At 45.3% G+C, this 21,340-nt stretch overlaps 1 protein-coding gene across 1 annotated transcript; it reads left to right on the top strand.

Moving 5' to 3' along the window:
* The first annotated feature begins 6,449 nt into the window (after positions 1 to 6,449).
* LOC134949948 (olfactory receptor 1361-like) lies at positions 6,450 to 19,571 on the top strand. The gene is made up of 2 exons (XM_063938632.1): positions 6,450 to 6,507; positions 18,634 to 19,571. Exons 1-2 carry the CDS (start codon positions 6,450 to 6,452, stop codon positions 19,569 to 19,571), a joined length of 996 nt encoding a protein of 331 aa, XP_063794702.1.
* Positions 19,572 to 21,340: the final 1,769 nt, after the last annotated feature.

Raw genomic sequence — 21,340 nt, 5'->3', positions numbered from 1 at the left:
GTGCTAAAAAGCGCAGGCGTGTCAGGTAAAAACTCAGGCGTGCCTGGGGAAACGGGGGAGTGGCTGGCCGAACGCAGGGCGTGTATGTGACGTCAAAGCAGGAACTAAACTGTCTGCACTGAACGCAAGGTAGGAGTAGGTTTGGAGCTACTCAGAAGCGGCATGACTTTTTTTTCGAGCACTTCTGCTAAGCTAAGATACACTCCCAGAGGGCGGCGGCTTAGCGTTTGCACTGCTGATAAAAGCAGCTAGCGAGCGATCAACTCGGAATGAGGGCCAATAAATAACTGTGTGTGTTGTTGTAGCAAAGGTGAATTATAATGATTGGGTGATTGTTTGTCCAACACCTATTTATTACCCTATTATTTAGTCCTATCCACATCTGTATTTTTGACAGACATGAATGTGTTCATGTGTTATGGGCACCAATAGATATCTTTAATAAAATTAGTGAATGTATTAATATCCTATCCATTTATGTGCCTAGATGCCTATATATTTGATAATTATGTTCAACCACTGGAACAAATCAAACCTGTGAAAAAACAATATAGAAGTGGGAACTCGCTACTCACGCGAGATCTCCTGTGCACTTCGGATCCGGTCACAGCTCTGTCCCTGCTGTGGTCTATGGGCGTCGCCACCTGCAGCAGTCGAAATTGGCAGCTGCATGTGTCGGAACGGTCAGTGATGCTGACCGTTCATACATTACTTGTGTTTAAGGCCTCTGTTAGTGTTGATGCAGTGCAGGGCAGGATACCAGTTTGTTTATCTATTACTAGAAGAAGTACCCGGCGTTGCCTGGGTTTACGTTTTCAAGTACTTAAGTTATCAATGAGTTGGATGTCACGGTCAACATTTTAATAAGTAATTATCAGCTTAGCAGCTCTTCCAACACACCCATGAGGTGGCTGCCTAATGTCGTTTTTTTTTTTTCTTGGGGTGTCGCCAGTAGCCCTAATCCCCAGCTCTCAAGGTGCATCCTCAGCCGAGGATGCGGCAAGCAGGTGGTGGTATGTAGCAGGAGCAGATGGCGCGCCTCCATGGAGGTAGCCCGGAGCAGATGGTTGAGCTGTGCCTCTCCAGGTATTAGTAGTAGAGGTCGAGGCAGGCAGCAAGTAGGTCATAATACTCTGGTGATATTGGATCTACTTCCATTGGCACATTATGATATGTTCCACCCCATTTAGGGCAAACAAATTGGATGTTATCAAAAATGCTTTGGTCCGTATCAGCAATTGGCTCTTTGAATGCTTCACTGTTGGGCGCATGAATTTGTTGTTTTTGATCTCTATACATGGAGTACTTGTCTGGTTTTACTGGGGATGGTGCTTTTCCAGTTTCTATCTTCATCCAGTTAATTGAAGAGAAGAAGCGGTGTTTTCGCACATTGCCCTTTACCCCAAGCCGGCGGGACTGGTTCTTGCAAAGGAGTTTGGATATAAAGTCCTCTGTTACATCATCAGCAAGCCACAAATTTGGTGGTTCTTGCGTAAGGATCCTCTTTGTTATCTCTAGTGATGTTCACCGGACATTTTTCGGGTTTTGTGTTTTGGTTTTGGATTCGGTTCCGCGGCTGTGTTTTGGATTCGGCCGCGTTTTGGCAAAACCTCCCTGAAAAATTTTTGTCGGATTCGGGTGTGTTTTGGATTCGGGTGTTTTTTTACAAAAAACCCTCAAAAACAGCTTAAATCATATAATTTGGGGGTAATTTTGATACCATAGTATAATTAACCTCAATAACCATAATTTACACTAATTTTTAGTCTATTCTGAACACCTCACAATATTATTTTTAGTCCTAAAATTTGCACCGAGGTCGCTGGATGGCTAAGCTAAGCGACACAAGTTGCCGACACAAACACCTGGCCCATCTAGGAGTGGCACTGCAGTGTCAGGCAGGATGGCACTTCAAAAAAAATTTGTCCCCAAACAGCACATGATGCAAAGAAAAAAAAGAGGCGCACCAGGGTCGCTGTGTGACTAAGCTAAGCGACCCAAGTGGCCGACACAAACACCTGGCCCATCTAGGAGTGGCACTGCAGTGTCAGGCAGAATGGCACTTCAAAAAAATTGTCCCCAAACAGCACATGATGCAAAGAAAAATGAAAGAAAAAAGAGGTGCAAGATGGAATTGTCCTTGGGCCCTCCCACCCACCCTTATGTTGTATAAACAGGACGTGCACACTTTAACGAACCCATCATTTCAGCGACAGGGTCTACCATACGACTGTGACTGAAATGACTGTTTGGTTTGGGCCCCCACCAAAAAAAGAAGCAACCAATCTCTCCTTGCACAAACTGGCTCTACAGAGGCAAGATGACCACCTCATCATCATCCTCCGATTCCTCACCCCTTTCACTGTGTACATCCCCCTCCTCACAGATTATTAATTCGTCCCCACTGGAATCCACCATCTCAGGTCCCTGTGTACTTTCTGGAGGCAATTGCTGCTGGTGAATGTCTCCACGGAGGAATTGATTATAATTCATTTTTATGAACATCATCTTCTCCACATTTTCTGGAAGTAACCTCGTACGCCAATTGCTGACAAGGTGAGCGGCTGCACTAAACGCTCTTTCGGAATACACACTGGAGGCAGGGCAACTTAGGTAGAATAAAGCCAGTTTGTGCAAGGGCCTCCAAATTGCCTCTATTTCCTGCCAGTATACGTACGGACTGTCTGACGTGCCTACATGGATGCGGTCACTCATATAATCCTCCACCATTCTTTCAATGGTGACAGAATCATATGCAGTGACAGTAGACGACATGTCAGCAATCGTTGGCAGGTCCTTCAGTCCGGACCAGATGTCAGCACTCGCTCCAGACTGCCCTGCATCACCGCCAGCGGGTGGGCTCGGAATTCTTAGCCTTTTCCTCGCACCCCCAGTTGCGGGAGAATGTGAAGGAGGAGATGTTGACGGGTCACGTTCCGCTTGACTTGACAATTTTCTCACCAGCAGGTCTTTGAACCTCTGCAGACTTGTGTCTGCCGGAAAGAGATACAACGTAGGTTTTAAATCTAGGATCGAGCATGGTGGCCAAAATGTAGTGCTCTGATTTCAACAGATTGACCACCCGTGAATCCTGGTTAAGCGAATTAAGGGCTCCATCCACAAGTCCCACATGCCTAGCGGAATCGCTCTGTTTTAGCTCCTCCTTCAATGTCTCCAGCTTCTTCTGCAAAAGTCTGAAGAGGGGAATGACCTGACTCAGGCTGGCAGTGTCTGAACTGACTTCACGTGTGGCAAGTTCAAAGGGTTGCAGAACCTTGCACAACGTTGAAATCATTCTCCACTGCGCTTGAGTCAGGTGCATTCCCCCTCCTTTGCCTATATCGTGGGCAGATGTATTGGCTTGAATGGCCTTTTGCTGCTCCTCCATCCTCTGAAGCATATAGAGGGTTGAATTCCACCTCGTTACCACCTCTTGCTTCAGATGATGGCAGGGCAGGTTCAGGAATGTTTGGTGGTGCTCCAGTCTTCGGCACGCGGTGGCTGAATGCCGAAAGTGGCCCGCAATTCTTCGGGCCACCGACAGCATCTCTTGCACGCCCCTGTCGTTTTTTAAATAATAATGCACCACCAAATTCAATGTATGTGCAAAACATGGGTCGTGCTGGAATTTGCCTAGATGTAATGCACGCACAATATTAGTGGCGTTGTCCGATGTCACAAATCCCCAGCAGAGTCCAATTGGGGTAAGCCATTCTGCGATGATGTTCCTCAGTTTCCGTAAGAGGTTGTCAGCTGTGTGCTTCTTCTGGAAAGCGGTGATACAAAGCGTAGCCTGCCTAGGAACGAGTTGGCGTTTGCGAGATGCTGCTACTGGTGCCGCCGCTGCTGTTCTTGCTGCGGGAAGCAATACATCTACCCAGTAGGCTGTCACAGTCATATAGTCCTGAGTCTGCCCTGCTCCACTTGTCCACATGTCCGTGGTTAAGTGGACATTGGGTACAACTGCATTTTTTCGGACACTGGTGACTCTTTTTCTGAGGTCTGTGTACATTTTCGGTATCGCTTGCCTAGAGAAATGGAACCTAGATGGTATTTGGTACCGGGGACACAGTACCTCAATCAAGTCTCTAGTTGCCTCTGAATTAACGGTGGATACCGGAAACCACGTTTCTCACCGCCCAGGCTGCCAAGGCCTGAGTTATCCGCTTTGCAGCAGGATGACTGCTGTGATATTTCATCTTCCTCGCAAAGGACTGTTGGACAGTCAATTGCTTACTGGAAGTAGTACAAGTGGTCTTCCGACTTCCCCTCTGGGATGACGATCGACTCCCAGCAGCAACAACAGCAGCGCCAGCAGCAGTAGACGTTACACTCAAGGATGCATCGGAGGAATCCCAGGCAGGAGAGGACTCGTCAGACTTGCCAGTGACATGGCCTGCAGGACTATTGGCTTTCCTGTGTAAGGAGAAAATTGACACTGAGGGAGTTGGTGGTGTGGTTTGCAGGAGCTTGGTTACAAGAGGAAGGGATTTAGTTGTCAGTGGACTCCTTCCGCTGTCACCCAAAGTTTTTGAACTTGTCCCCGACTTCTGATGAATGCGGTCCAGGTGACGTATAAGGTAGGATGTTCCTAGGTGGTTAACGTCCTTACCCCTACTTATTACAGCTTGACAAAGGCAACACACGGCTTGACACCTGTTGTCCGCATTTGTTTTGAAATAATTCCACACCGAAGAGCTGATTTTTTTTGTATTTTGACCAGGCATGTCAATGGCCATATTCGTCCCACGGACAACAGGTGTCTCCCCGGGTGCCTGACTAAAACAAACCACCTCACCATCAGAATCCTCTTTGTCAATTTCCTCCCCAGCGCCAGCAACACCCATATCCTCATCCTGGTGTACTTCAACAGTGACATCTTCAATTTGACTATCAGGAACTGGACTGCGGGTGCTCCTTCCAGCACTTGCAGGGGGCGTGCAAATGGTGGAAGGCGCAAGCTCTTCCCGTCCAGTGTTGGGAAGGTCAGGCATCGCAACCGACACAATTGGACTCTCCTTGGGGATTTGTGATTTAGAAGAATGCACAGTTCTTTGCTGTGCTTTTGCCAGCTTAAGTCTTTTCATTTTTCTAGCGAGAGGATGAGTGCTTCCATCTTCATGTGAATCTGAACCACTAGCCATGAACATAGGCCAGGGCCTCAGCCGTTCCTTGCCACTCCGTGTCGTAAATGGCATATTGGCAAGTTTACGCTTCTCATCAGACGCTTTCAATTTTGATTTTTGGGTCATTTTACTGAACTTTTGTTTTTTTGATTTTACATGCTCTCTACTATGACATTGGGCATCGGCCTTGGCAGCAGCTTCAGCACGAGGTGGAAGTGGATCTTGATCTTTCCCTATTTTACCCTCCACATTTTTGTTCTCCATTTTTTAATGTGTGGAATAATATGCCAGTATCAATAGCAATGGCCTACTACTATATATACTGCGCACAACTGAAATGCACCACAGGTATGGATGGATAGTATACTTGACGACACAGAGGTAGGTACAGCATTAGCCTACTGTACCGTACTGCTATATATTATATTATACTGGTGGTCAGCAAACTGTGCAAAACTGAAATGCACCACAGGTATGGATGGATAGTATACTTGACGACACAGAGGTAGGTAGAGCAGTGGCCTTCTGTACCGTACTGCTATATATTATATACTGGTGGTCAGCAAACTGTGCAAAACTGAAATGCACCACAGGTATGGATGGATAGTATACTTGACGACACAGAGGTAGGTACAGCAGTGGCCTACTGTACCGTACTGCTATATATTATATACTGGTGGTCAGCAAACTGTGCAAAACTGAAATGCATAGAAGGGAGAGTTACTCTGCGCTTTAAATCACTTTAGATATTATCCTATGAATTATCACTATGCAGTTCACCATCGGTAATGATTGACTCAGTGAGACTTAAAGTATAAATAAAGGATTTTTTTATCAGAAAACATATATCAATTACAATCAGTAAAATAATTAGATTAATCACTAAGTATCAAAGTTAATAATTAGCAAACATGCTTTAAAATATGCAATTATTTTGGCTCTCTCAGATGAAGAACTAGTGTTCATCAAAACACTGGCGTCCCAGTGTATAGTGTGATAAATGTCCCGCAAATGATCTCCACAATCCCAATGGTTGTATTATTGGTAAGAGGGTGTAATCTGAAATAATTACCCACGTGCTGGTTCCTGTAGAAAGTGCAAACAGGGTCCTTTCAGATGGTATATTTGCACGTGAGATGAGGGAAATAATGTGATATGACTGCTGCAATTGAATGTTAGCCGCTCCGTTTAGGGGACACTGCACGTCTCCAATGCACTGATGGACGCTGATAATTGCACGACGTCTGTATATCCCTCTGAGAACACCGGACTGTTGAATTCCGCCGCGGGGCCCCGGCGTGAAGCCCACGGCGTCTGGCGGAGATGTCGCACGGCAAAGTGCTGGAGTACGTAAAGCTCCGTGATCTATTCGAGCCTGCGGGTACCGACACCTGGAGAGCTTAATTGAGAGAGTGTGTGTCTGGGCGTCAACGCGTTTCATCTCCTAGCAACCGGAGACTTCCTCAAGATGATTTTTGTGCCCCCCCCCCCCCTCTGGCGGGGATCTGAGGAAAATGGCGCTGACTCTATGAGGGCTAAACTCCGCCCCTTTCCGGTGCGCTTAAGCCTGCTCAAACCTATACATAAGATTAATTTGAGCTGGGGCTTATATACAGGGATTAACCCCCTGTATACACCCCTATATGTAGAAAACCGCAGCCCAAGACACCCCCCCCCCGCACCCACGGAAATCGTTGGTGTGTGGGAGCGATGGAGCGCAGCGTGCACGCTGCGGTGCCCTGGTGGGGTGAATACACCCGGTGTCCGGTTATGTTCCCCCGCCCGGGATGAATCAACAAATGCTGCCCAGAGCGCTCCCCCCCAGCGCCCTGCACCCATGGTGGGAAAATGGTGCGCCGTGCGCTACCACACGCTGGCGGGGGCCGGGACACGGAGCCCCGCCACCACCAGCATAACAAACACAAGTACCTGTAAAATGCTGCCCAGGCATAGGAGTGCGCAGGGGGGGTGCCTGGTGCGCACAGGCACCCCCTAATGTCTGGCACCCCGATCTCACATGCCTGATGCAGCGATCGCCGAGCAGGCTGATTACTGTCCCCTCTGCGCTGCACCCTGTCAGGACCTCATTACTGACCGGACGCCTGGGTAAATCAAGGGTGCCGGCTTTCAAATTCCCAGCTCCACCTCCATGTACAAAAACAGTGTGATGTAACGTTATTACGTCATGCTGCTCGCATGCCCACCCGTCACACCCACCACATACACACCTCCCTCTTTCTATGCTGTGCCAACGCCAGCCACTGATGAGGAGCAGCATGCAGCCAGCATTCCTCTTAGGAAGACAAATTCAATACTGGCAGGCGGTCGGCAGCAGCATTGACACATCACTGACTTGTAAGTAAGCTGTTGTAGCTTGCAGGGGAAAGAGAGGGGGAGCCAGACCAGGCTGAGTAGGAGCACCGTAATTGCAGTGAGTGCCATCAGGGGTGTTTGTTTGGTGCACACCGCAACATCTGACAATGTATCTGCTTTATTAGGATTGGTACAAAGGTGGATATTTTATATGCGTTGTCCATCAATAGATGGTGCTAGACACGCCCAAAAGGCGGTGCTAGACACGCCCCTCCGACGGTGCACCGCCTAATAAAATGTGCTGCGCACGCCAGTTAGCCCAAAGGTCCCCCCCCCCCCAGCGCCCTGCACCCGTGAGAGCCGCCGGCAGGGAAGAAAAGGCGCGTAGTGCGCTACCACTTGCTGGCGGGCATCCGGGACACGGAGCCCCGGCCCCGCCAGAGAGTCACAGATATAAGTTACATGCTGGCGGGGGAATGATATGCTTTTACGCCAGCCTTTAGAAGAAATCAGCAGAAGACTTCAGTAACGGAGGTACAGCGGTCGCGTTGCACTCCATGCTCCCACACACAATGGCACTCTCAGGGTGCAGGAAGCTCCCCCCCCCCAGCGCCCTGCACCCTGAGTGCCATGGTGTGTGGGAGCATGGAGTGCAACGCGACCGCTGTACCTCCGTTACTGAAGTCTTCTGCCGTCACTGAAGTCTTCTGTTCTTCTAATACTCACCCAACTTCTTTCTTCTGGCTTCTGTGAGGGGGGTGACGGCGCAGCTCCGGGAACAAGCAGCTAGGCGCACCAAGTGATCGAACCCTCTGGAGCTAATGGTGTCCAGTAGCCGAGAAGCAGAGCCTTTGAACTAAGAAGAAGTAGGTCTGCTCCTCACCCTTCAGTCCCACGCTGCAGGGAGCCTGTAGCCAGCAGGTCTCCCTGAAAATAAAAAACCTAACAAAGTCTTTTAGAGAAACTCAGGAGAGCTCCCCTAGTGTGTGTCCAGTCACTCCTGGGCACAAAGTCTAACTGAGGTCTGGAGGAGGGGCATAGAGGGAGGAGCCAGTTCACACCCAGTTTAAGTCTTTATAGCGTGCCCAAGCTCCTGCGGATCCGTCTATACCCCACGGTCCTTTTGGAGTCCCCAGCATCCTCTAGGACGTATGAGAAATAGGTTTAGCATTGAATGGCATCAAGTAAGACTTGGTTACTTTAAACACGTATGAAGTTTATAATTTCTGTATTGCCAAGTTATATATTTTAATGGAAACGTTTCACTTACTACTTGCTGTGCCCAGTAATACTTATTATATGAAGAGTGTGTTTCCATTCTGATTGTATTTCTTATGTTCTCCATAAAAACAGATTATAAAAAAAAAACATTCATGTATTTTCTACACTGAGATCCACAAGGTACACTGTAATTAAATATAATTATACTATGTGTCTGGCTCATTAGTTAGTTAGTTGTTTAGGGAAAAGGCCGACCAGGGAGCTGCTACGATTACTCCCGAGTCCTGACACAGCCCAGTTACAAGTGTATTTATACCTTACCTTCACCTGCAAATTCTCAGCTTCGTCTTCCTAACATTCTGCTCCCCATATTCCTCTATACCCCTCCCACCCAAATCGACCTCTGCTTGCATCCATTGACTCGCCTGTACCTTCCTCTCCCTCCTAATCTCTGTCACACTCACATGTCCTCTACCCCTCAGTCACCATCAGAGAGCCGGACTGCATTTAAGTCTTAATTCAATAATTTTGAACAATTCCCTTCTGAGCAGATAATACGGGAAGACGCAGGTAAGGAAGGCTGGACAGTGAGGACCAAGGTCTTATCATCCCATATACACAGCACAGACCACAGGATTGTCTTCTCTCAATTTTATACTAATGTCACCTAAAGTTTGTTTATTTTTAGGTGGATATTTACTAAAGGTTGATTTTAATCAATTTCCAGCGATTAAAATCGATCTCAGTCAATGTCGGACTTCCAGGGCTGAAACACACATTTACTAACATTTAAAAAGGAATATAAAAAAATTCTGTTAGTAAATGTGTTTTAGCCCTGAAAGCCCAACACCACTTGAGATCGATTTTAATCGATCTGAAATCTATTAAAATCGACCTTTAGTAAATATAAGTCTTCCTTGGGTATAATTGTCAGCACTTAATGATAGAACACACACACACACACGATTTGATGTGTAGTCCAATATGCAATACATTCTGATGGCTTAAAAACAACTGTAAAGCTGGTGGAACCATTCTCAGACATGCTGGTAAATGTGATGGGAAGATGAACATTCAGGGTTAGCTGTCTGCCTGCGGGTGTAGACATCCTCCAGCACTAACCATGCCCCATACCACACACACACACACACACACACACACTGTACATCTATCAAACATACAAGTAATAAGCTTACCTGTACCAAATGCCGCAATGCGACTCTTTGCAGCACAACAAGGCCCAGCACTACGGATCTGGAACATCTCACTGAACATGTACGTCCAGGCCTGTCTGTGTCTGCGTGCAAGCTCTGGCTATATGCAAACGCAAAAAGCCTCCAGGCTCCTGAAAATACAAACTCCACACAGATATGGCTCTGGTTGGAATTCAATTCATGGATCCCAGGGCTGCAACGCAGTAAAACCAACCACTACGCCACAGTGCTGCCCACGCCAAATCCTCTTCCACCTTTTATAGCATTGTGACCTATAGTATACTAGTCCTACAACCATAGTTGCCTTCCCTACCCCATTCTGCAGGAGACTCCCTGAAATAGCAGCAATCTCCCGGACTCCCTAAATAGACCAGCAATCTCCCTGATTGCATGTTCCCCCCATTATGTAGCGGTTTTATGCTTGGGATAAAAATAAATCAGAGATAGATACATTCAAATGGGCTCATCAGTTCCATTTCCCTGCAGTGGTTATAAGGCATAATGGGGCAGATGTATTAACCTGGAGAAGGCATAAGGAAGTGATAAACCAGTGATATGTGCAAGGTGATAAAGGCACCAGCCAATCAGATCCTAACTGTTAATTTACATATTGGAGCTGATTGGCTGGTGTCTTTATCACCTTGCACATATCACTGGTTTATCACTTCCTTATGCCTTCTCCATGTTAATACATCTGCCCCAATGATCCCTATGGCTACATGCATTTTATATAAGGTTTCTCGTGGCCACTTACAGTATATGGAACCTTGTGTATTACACAATACAAAAACAAATCCTGAAAAATATCACTGTCTGGTCTCCAACAAATAGATCTTCTAACTCTGGGGCTCATTTACATTTGGATATGCCATGTTTATGACGCACCTCTCCGATGTAGCAGTATATACGTCCGCACTGATAGGTGTTACTCCCCAATCTCTCTGACATGATTTTTCAAAAGTAGGCAAGTGTGGTACAACACTGTCCTGCAGCGGTGAGGGTGACGATTATATGGTCGTATGGACAACACAGAACAGGGTTCGTATTTGACATCATATACTGTAAGTCAATGCATTGATACAGTATTTAAGGTAAACCAAATGGAAATCTAAAACAGATCTTCTATGTATTTTGTTTAGATTGCCTGAGAGTTTTATAGTTACAGTTATTTGGAAAACTTGCCTCTTCTTCCTGCAATGTAAGGAAAGCTGTGCGTATTATTTGGGCGACTTCTCCCATCCAGACCCGCAGGACAGTTGGCTGTAGATGCGGCTGCTGTTGCTTTAGGACATTGACCGAAAACACATTTATGTCACAATGACCCCCTTGTAGGAGGAATGCAGTTAGAATGACGTAATACAATGCAGCCTTATGGAAAGGGGTCAGCGCAGGTGGTCTTCCTGCAGTCCTCCTGTTGGACAGCCTTGTGATAGGACTAGTTATGTTATTATCCTGGGACTTTTGTGGCTGCTACTATAAAACATATGACAGATGTTAGTGCCCGAACTTTCATATAATCCACATTTACCTACCAAACGCTGGACATTTACACCTAAAGATACCCAGAACAGTCAGCATGTACCGATTGTTTATCCTTTATTCTAATCATACCTGTGTCATTCATCTCTGTACTAACATTAAACACCTTTCACCGTGGCGAGTCAGGGCTACAGGATTTCTAAGTATTTGATACTTATGGGACAGTGGTGGGGAGGGGGGAGATGACCTAAACAGTGAAACAAGTACAACTGCAGAAAGATACGTGGCAATCAGCACATAGGAACAGGTAGTTTTTATCAAAATTATATTTATTAAAAACAATAGATACTACCATGGGCGGATCCAGGGGGGGGCACTCGGCCCGTGCCCCCCCCCCCCGTTTCTGATCTTTTTTTTCCCAAAAGGAGGAGAGCAGCAGCACTACTGCTATTTCTGTCAGAGCTGGCAGGCACTAGGAGCAGGAGCAGTGTGAGCAGGGGGAGGCTGCAGCTCCAGCCTCCCCCTGCTCACACTGCAACTTACCTCCCCCACTGCCAGCCAGCCAGAGTCCAGCCCAGGCGCGGGGTTCAAATGCCAGCATCGAGTAAGACTGTTACTTATGACGGCGCAGAAGGCTTCATTAGCCCTCACTGCACCGCACAGTTTCCCAGCGCTTCCTCCTCCACTTCCTTTACCACCATGCTAGGTGCAGTCACACTCAGCCTCAGCTTTGAGAAGGCGGCCCGTGTGATTGTGACAGGGCTGTCCTGCAGATGTCTTATGCTGTGTGATTGTGACAGGGCTGTCCTGCAGATGTCTTATGCTGTGTGATTGTGACAGGGCTGTCCTGCAGATGTTTTATGCTGCTTGTTGGAGATCCAGCTGGCTGCTTCTGCTAATCAAAGATGGGACGTTTGTGTCCTGCAGTCTGAGTCTCAAAACAAGGTATGCTGCACCTGCCACCACCAACTAAAAACTATAATAATTATATTGTGCTGGGGTGCCTTCCAGGCTCCCATAACTAATGGAACAGGTGACCAACATTTCAAGGCCCAATCAGCCTTTTCATCAGGGTGAAACATTGGCAATAAACCAGGATGCGCTCCTACAGCCAATCATTACCTGATGGTGTATTATGTGAGGCCACGCCCCCTGTGATACCACTCCTCTTATCTGGGAGCACGCGTGCCTTAGGTGCATGTAAATATAACGATTACCATTCCCCTAGTATTATAAAGAGTACATATATATAAAATTATAAAAAATATACACATATAAATATGCCACAATTAGTTCAATTTAAATAACACTTTCTTTAAAAAAAAAACACCACTCACGGTTACTGTGACAGGTGCTGGTTTTACAACCTCCTGCTAGATCTTAATTAGCAGCCATATATATACCCAGTCACAGTAGCAGAGATATTGAACAGCATATGTAACAAACTGATATTCTGTATGAACACTTGTGCATTTGTAACAGCCAGAGATAGTGGTTATATTTCCCAGTTTTGTACAATCATGGTATTGCAACAAATGTAACTTGTGTGGTTTGTGTTACTATGCTGTAACAGTCCCAAATAATGTTGACTCACTGGTGTATCCGTCTCAGCCTGTTATATTAGTCTTGCAGGCTGTTGTTACGTCTCCTCCAGGGGGTATGTCTCTCTATATGTCTGGCCAGACTAATAATTGTGCATAAAAAGTGCTCACCGCCCTCGGATTCCTCCTTCAGTGTGACGCCCGTCTGCTGGTGCAATTCCTTACAGTGCAGTCCTCTCCGGGTCCATCCACAACAGAATAATAGATCCTTTTTCAATGGAGGTCTTATCCTGGCTGGTGCAGTGTAGGAGCATACAGAGGGATATTCAATTATCCGCAAATTTTCTCTTGAAATATTTACGCAGCAATCGGCCGATAATTGCCGCGAAAAACAGCTTTTCGTGGGTGTGCGTTTTTCGACCTATTCAATTCCAAACGGGTTTCACGTGAAAACTGTTGCAGTGAAAAGTGTAGGTGAAAATGGGGAAATCAGTCTGTACCCAAAAAATGCTAAAGTAACATAGGATAACAGAAGAGAAGTGTATTAGAGATCACATTAAAGAGTTTTTGGGGACTTAAATTGTGTGAAATGGTTGTTATATGCATTTTTTTTTTTTAAATGCAAAGAAATGATAGAAAGCAAGTTTTTTGTGCAAAATAAATGCTCTCATTAAATTTGGGGTACATGAAAATGGGTATAAGTATACATTTGGGTCATTTTAGGGTACTTTAAAAAAAAAAGTGGAAGCAGACCGATTACTCCCACCTGCAAGCCTAAAACACTTGTCCCACTTAAAGCACCCCAATATACCTGTCCCATACCTTGTATCCCAATTTCCATCACTTTGTACTTTTTCACCACAAAAATGACGTCATTATAGGCCAATTACAAATAATTAAAAACTTCAACGTGCCTAATTAGTCATTAAGGGGGGTGTCCCATATCCAAACAGAATATCAGTTAGTTACATATGCTGTTTAATCTCTCTACTACTGTGACTGGGTATATTTATATTTGTATATATATATATATATATATATATATATATATACACACAGTGGGGATCGAAAGTTTGGGCACCCCAGGCAAAAATTCATTTTAATGTGCAAAAAGAAGCCAAGGAAAGATGGAAAAATCTCCAAAAGGCATCAAATTACAGATTAGATATTCTTATAACATGTCAAAAAAAGTTTGATTTTATTTCCATCATTTACACTATCAAAAGAACAGAAAACAAAAAATGGTGTCTGCAAAAGTTTGGGCACCCTGCAAAGTTAATACCTTGTACTGCGCCCTTTGGACAGCTGAGACCTGGCAGTGTCATGGATTGTTCTCAATCATCGTCTGAAAAGACCAGGTGATGTCAATCTCAAAGGTTTTAAAAGCCCAGACTCATCTGACCCTGCTCCAACAATCAGCACCATGGGTTCCTCTAAGCAGTTGTGTAGAACACTGAAACTGAGAATAGTTGACCCTCACAAAGCAGGAGAAGGCTATAAGAAGACAGCAAAGCGTTATCAGATGCCCATATACTCTGTTCAGAATGTAATTAAGAAATGCCAGTCATCAGGAACAGTGGAAGTTAAAGCAAGATCTGGAAGACCAAGGAAAATATCAGACAGAACAGCTCACAGGATTGTGAGAAAAGCAAGTCAAAATCCATGTTTGACTGCACGATCCCTCCAGGAAGATCTGTCAGACCCTGGAGTTATGGTACACTATTCCACTATAAAGAGATACTTGTACAAATATGGTCTTCATGGAAGAGTCATCAGAAGAAAACCTCTTCTACGTCCTCACCACAAAAATCAACGTTTGAAGTTTGCAAATGAACATATAGACAAGCCTGATGCATTTTGGAATAAAGTTCTGTGTACCGAAGAGGTTAAAATAGAACTTTTTGGCCGGAATAAGCAAAGGTACGTTTGGAGAAGGAAGGGCACAGAATTTAATGAAAAGAACCTCTGTCCAACTGTTAAGCATGGGGGTGGATCAATAATGCTTTGGGGTTGTATTGCAGCCAGTGGCACAGGGAACATTTCACGAGTAGAAGGAAAAATGGATTCAATAAAATTCCAGCAAATTTTGGACGCTAACTTGATGCCATCTGTAAAAAAGCTGAAGTTAAAGAGAGGCTGGCTTCTACAAATGGATAATGATCCTAAACACACCTCAAAATCCACGGTGGATTACATCAAGAGGCGTAAACTGAAGGTTTTGCCATGGCCTTCACAATCTCCTGACCTCAACATAATTGAAAATCTATGGATAGACCTTAAAAGAGCAGTGCGTCACAGACAGCCCAGGAATCTCAAATAACTGGAAGACTTTTGTAAGGAAGAATGGGCGAAGATACCTCAAACAAGAATTGAAAGACTCTTGGCTGGCTACAAAAAGCGTTTACAAGCTGTGATACTTGCCAAAGGGGGCAGTACAAGGTATTAACTATGCAGAGTGCCCAAACTTTTGCAGATGCCATTTTTTGTTTTCTGTTCTTTTGAAAGTGTAAAATGATGGAAATAAAATCAAACATTTTTTTGACATGTTATAAGAATGTCTAATCTGTAATTTGATGCCTTTTGGAGATTTTTCCATCTTTTCTTGGCTTCTTTTTGCAAATTAAAATGAATTTTTGCCTGGGGTGCCCAAACTTTCAATCCCCACTGTATATATATGTGTGTATATATATGTGTGTGTATATATGTGTATATATATATATGTGCACTTTTTGTAATACCGGCCGGTGTGTGTAGTATCTATTGTTTTTAATAAATATAATTTTGATTAAAAACTACCTGTTCCTATGCGCTGATTGCCACGTATCTTCTGCAGCCAGCGGAGAAGTTGCCCATGGCAACAAATCAGCAGTGAAATAACATTTATCATTTGCATACGATAACATTATACAGAGCAGCTGATTGGTTGCCACGGGCAACTTCTCCACTGGCTCACTTCTCCACTCTTTTTACTCCTTAGTACATTTCCCTATTTAAGAGGGTTGTTCAGTACGCATCGCAGTGTGCCGAAAATCACAATTCAGCAATTTTAGGAACACTGCGCAAGCACTGCAGCCGCACAGCGCATGCAGTCACAGTGTAATCACATCCCTGTAGGATGCAATTAGAATATGATTGACAGCGGAGGCCATCAGGGGGTGGCGTTACGAGGGTGTGGCCAAACAGTTGTCGGGGCGGCTGCGTGACATCACTCACAGCTGCTCCGATGAAAACAAAATGGAAGTGGACCGCCTGCATGCTCAGCCTAGCTGCGGCTGTAGGGGGGTCATCCTTAGGCTCCGTCTCAGCGATGCGCAATTTGAATCAATTTCAGATCTAAAGTCTACAATTAGCACGCTGGGTGGCCTTGCCCTGCGCTGGGCGGGGTGTGGTGTGTAAGGTCGACAGTAAGTAGGTCGACCACTATTGGTCGACAGTAAGTAGGTCAACAGGGGTGCTAGATCGACAGGTCAAAAGGTCGACATGAGTTTTTGATGGTATTTCGGTGTCTTTTTCTCCGTACAGTGACCGAGAACCCCAATTAGTGCACCGTGTTTGGGCACGATGCCTCGCTGCGCTCGGCACAGGTTACTATTCTCGATTGTAGTCCACATGGATCGTTAAGTATGAAAAAGTTTGAAAAAATAATTTTTTACAAAAAAAACTCATGTCGACCTTTTGACCTAGAACATGTTGACCGAAAGACCCTGTCGACTCCAAACATTGTCGACCTACTTACTGTTGACCTAAAGACCGGATCCCGCCGGGCAGCCCCCTGCTACAGAAACCGTTGCTTTTTAGCAGAATCTGCAATCCAACCTGAATAGGGTTCGGAGGCTCTGTATAATAAGAGCAAAACGCGTGAATGAAGGATTTTTTCAATATGTAGCAAAATGTGTAGCGCTTCCATCCGCATTTCAGAGATTATGAGGGAATGGGGGGAATTCAATTAACTGCGATAACGCAGTGAGCTTCTTTTTGCAGACCGCGCAAGAAAACAAAAATTTTTGGGTGGATTTGCATGCGCTCCTGCGATTCGCCCTCCCCTCCCCCACACACACACACAAAAAAAGCCAAACAAAATTAGGAAAACAGCACAGAAGTCTATTAGTGGCCATAATAAAAAATATTTGTGGGTACTTAAATTGGGTCATATAACTTATATGCATTTAAAGAAAAAACATTGTAGAAAGTAGGTGTTTTTCGGCAAAATAGGTGTTCAAGTTAAATTGGTGGAACATAAAAATGGGTATAATTAGATATTTGGGTCATTTTAGGACACTTTCAATAAAAATTACCCAAAAAAAGATTACTCCCACCTACAAGTCTAAAAACACTTGTCCCACCCATAAAGCACCCCAATATACCTGTCCCATACCTTGTACCCCAATTTCCACCATTTTGCATTGATCTCCAAAGTGACATGTCATTATTGGCCAATTAAAAATAATTAAAGACTTTGAAATGCCTCATTAGTCATTCGGGAAGGGAAGGGGGGGTGTCCCAGGGGTTCTGAACCAAAACCCGACATTTTTACCTTAAAACAGGGATTTTTCCCAAGCTGATCACCTGCTTAGAGGTGATGAAGTGAAATGCGTGGTGAACCTATGGAGCATTATCGCTGGTAACTTATAGCGGGTAGCTGAATAGCAGCTTATCGAATTGAATTCCCCCCTGTAATTGATCAAATGAACAGGAGATGAGGACCCAACATGTGGGCTCTGCTGTTATTCTCAGATTCTGCTGTATTTACCATCGCTTAACATTTTATTCCATTATACGCCATGGGCAGCACAGATATTGGGGTCATGAGTTCAATTCCTGATCATTGACCAACAGTGCAGAGTTTGTATGTTCTCCCCATGTTTACTCCCACAATCCAAAAACATACTGGTAGGTTATTTGGCTTTTGACAAAAATTAACCCTTGTGTGTGTCCATGTGGTGGGGAATATAGATTGTAAGCTCCAGAAGCATAATGACTGCAATACTCTCTGTAAAGCACTGCGGAATATGTTTGCGCTCTATATAACTTATTGTTAATAAATAAATCCCACTTATTGGTGCTGTAAGCGATTGCAGCCACCACAGCTGATACGGTGATACATAGCGTAAGTTACCGACATAGTAAGGTGTATCAGAACGGGGTTAGGCGACCTGTGGCACTCCAGCTGTTGTGGAACTACTCATCCCAGCAATGTCCTGTCAGGGATTTGCTGTTAGGGCATGCTAAAACTGTGACAGGGCATGCTGGGATGTGTAGTTCCACAACAGGTGGCGTGCCACAGGTTGCCCACCCCTGTATTAGACTATAGCCTGGGCACCTTAGCGTTATAATGCCTCAGTCCTGCCAGTCTTATAGCGAGCGGGGATACAGGAATAATATGGATCAGCAGCACAGAGCAATATGTATTATTATTGCCCAGGACATATTCACAGATGTGGACTGAAGGATAGACAGTACATAGGCCGTCAATAAGTAGACACCATATGGACGACAGGCTATAGGTCAAAAGGGTCAAGGGGTTGACGGTTAAATTGTCAACCCTAAGAATCATGGAAAAAAACGTCAACCTTTTTTTCGTGCTGACCAAGTGTGCGTTGGCCTTTCAACTGTCGACCTAAGTCCATGTTGACCAATAACTGCCGACCATCTTGTGTCGACCTGTTGACTGTCTACCCACCATCTGAATACCCACATTTACTCGTTATAGTAACATCCTTATGTTTTCCTTTTCTTTAGCTATTTTTGTGATGTTTGTTGCAAATTCCTCCACTCTCCAGTTTGTCCTTTTGGGGTTCTCCGATGTCCCTCAGTTGCGGATATACCTGTTTCTGATTTTCTTTACCATGTACCTGGTGGCACTCACAGGAAACCTGATTATCCTGTCCTGCATTGTGTATGACCGGGCGCTGCACTCACCTATGTACTTCTTCCTCAGCAACCTCTCCCTGGTCGATATCGGCTTCACCTCCAGCACCATCCCAACTCTCCTCTCCACCCTCCTGTCCAGCACCAGGTCTCTCAGCTTTCCATCTTGTATCACCCAGATGTTTTGCTTCATCTCCTTTGGCAACCTGGAGAACAACCTCTTGGCCATTATGGCATATGACCGTTACGTGGCCATCTGCAGCCCACTGAGATACACCGTGAGGATGGGGCACAGCCTGTGCATCTTGTTGGTGGTTATGTCTTGGGTAGCCGCTTGTTCCCACGCCTTACTGCACACGCTGATGGCGACCACTCTGCACTACGCAGGAATAAAGCACGTGAACCACTTCTTCTGTGAGATCTCGGAGGTCTTGTCCATCTCCGACTCAGACACTACTTCAAACTACTCTCTCATTCTTTCTGAGGGGGCAGTATCAGTTGGTGCCCCTTTCGTATGCATTATCTTATCATACATGTTCATTTTGCTGGCCCTCTTCCAGCTTCATTCCACCCAAGGAAGGCAGAAGACCTTCTCAACTTGCTCTTCTCATCTGACCACAGTTTGTCTGTTCTATGGGACTATAGTGTCCGTATATTTTCGTCCATCTTCCGGTGGGGACAGAACAGCGGGAATAGGACAAAGGGTGGCTACAATAGGCTACACTCTGCTTACTCCAATGTTGAATCCTATTATATACGGATTGAGAAATAAAGCGATTAAAAGAGTAATGGGCAAAGTTTTCCAGTAAACCAACCTTCCAGGTTAGTCTTGATAGAAGGTGAGGTCACCACCATTCCTCTAAAGAGGTAATCTATTCCATTCTGCTGCCATTGTGAGTTCCTCTTGGGGTAACAATGTAAAAGTCAAACTGTTGGGCATAGGTTGGCTAGAGGTATCTGTGTTGACACCAATGTTCCTAAAATTGGTCTCTCTATGTTAGGACCAATAGTGGTAAAAGTGAATGGTCTGACCAAAGCAGTTATTCCAAAATAGAGGTATTATGAGAGGGTAACATCTCATAGCCCTATGTCGATTTCAGTTTCCACATAGTTACGCGTTTCACACTTGGTTTATTGCTCCATCAGGTAAAGAAACGCGCTGTTGCATAGTGACAGAGCTTGTGGTGTGTCTTAAATTAGGTAGACAGCAGTCTTCTATTTGTTGCAGTGAAACAGCATGTATCCTCTCCGGCCGCTGGCCCACGTTCGGACTATTGGTCCTAACATAGAGAGAGATATCTGGAACATGGGTATTGATCTATCCAACCGTTGCCAACAGATTTTCTTCCAGATTCGTACAGCATAATAAATTCTGAGTCTATCATTGAAATCAATAAGATCCTTAACTCATATGATGGTAAATAGCTGTTACAGGGCTGTAAGGACGCTGCCGCCTTTCTATCAGCCCATCAGTCCCCAGGGACACCGTTAGTCGTTCAGCGGCCTATGGGCCTGAACCATGTTTAGAAGAAGTTAACTAAAAACCAGCAACTGGGCAAAACCATGTTGCACTGCAGGTGGGGCAGATGCCGAGAGCGCTAGATTTGGGTGGGGTGTGTTCCACCTGAAATCTAAATTGCAGTGCAAAAATAAAGTTGTCTAAGCACACACTAGAACGATCTCAGACCAATATGTTGTTTCCAGCCCAATTGGAATGACATATCGGCCGAATCATTCAGGGTGTACTCACGATTTGCGTTCTTCCCCGGTCGCATGCGATATCTTCCAGTCAGCCGTGTGTACGCACTTGCCGGGGCAGGGGGCCATCACCTGTCGGATCTGCTCTGTACACATCATTCTAGTATGTGCCAGCCTAACATTTGTGAGCTACATGCAAAAGCAGCCAGTAATTACCCTGCACAGAAATGTTTTTAGCTATATTTGCTCCCCTTGCATGGCAACATGGTTTATTTCAGGCACAAACAGACTTGCTTTTTTTGCTTCACTTACAACCATGAATCAGGCCTTATGTGATGAATAGAAATATCTCCCCCCATACTGGACAGTAATCCCGTTGCTCAATGCTTCACAGGTTTCATTTAGAAAACAGTCTAAGGCCCTCATTCCGAGTTGTTCGCTCGCTAGCTGCTTTTAGCAGCATTGTACACGCTAATCCGCCGCCCTCTGGGAGTGTATCTTAGCAGAATAGCGAACGAAAGAGCAGCAGAATTGCGAATAGGAAATTCTTAGCATTTTCTGAGTAGCTCCAGACCTACACACAGCTTGCGATCAGCTCAGCCCGTTTCATTCCTGGTTTGACGTCACAAACACGCCCTGCGTTCGGTCAGCCACTCCCCCGTTTCTCCAGACATTCCCGCGTTATATCCTGGCACGCCTGCGTTTTTCCGCACACTCCCAGAAAACAGTCAGTTTCCGCCCAGAAACACCAACTTCCTGTCAATCGCACTCCGATCACTTCAACAATGAAAATTCTTAGTTCGGACGTGAGTAAATCTACTAAGTTTTGAGCTAAAATACTACCATGCGTACCATGCGCATTTTTGCCTTAATCGCTCCG

This window comes from Pseudophryne corroboree, chromosome 8 (assembly GCF_028390025.1).
Source record: "Pseudophryne corroboree isolate aPseCor3 chromosome 8, aPseCor3.hap2, whole genome shotgun sequence".
NCBI lineage: Eukaryota > Metazoa > Chordata > Amphibia > Anura > Myobatrachidae > Pseudophryne > Pseudophryne corroboree.
Note: the sequence above shows the minus strand (reverse complement) of the source record. Positions and strands in the feature narration are given on the sequence as shown.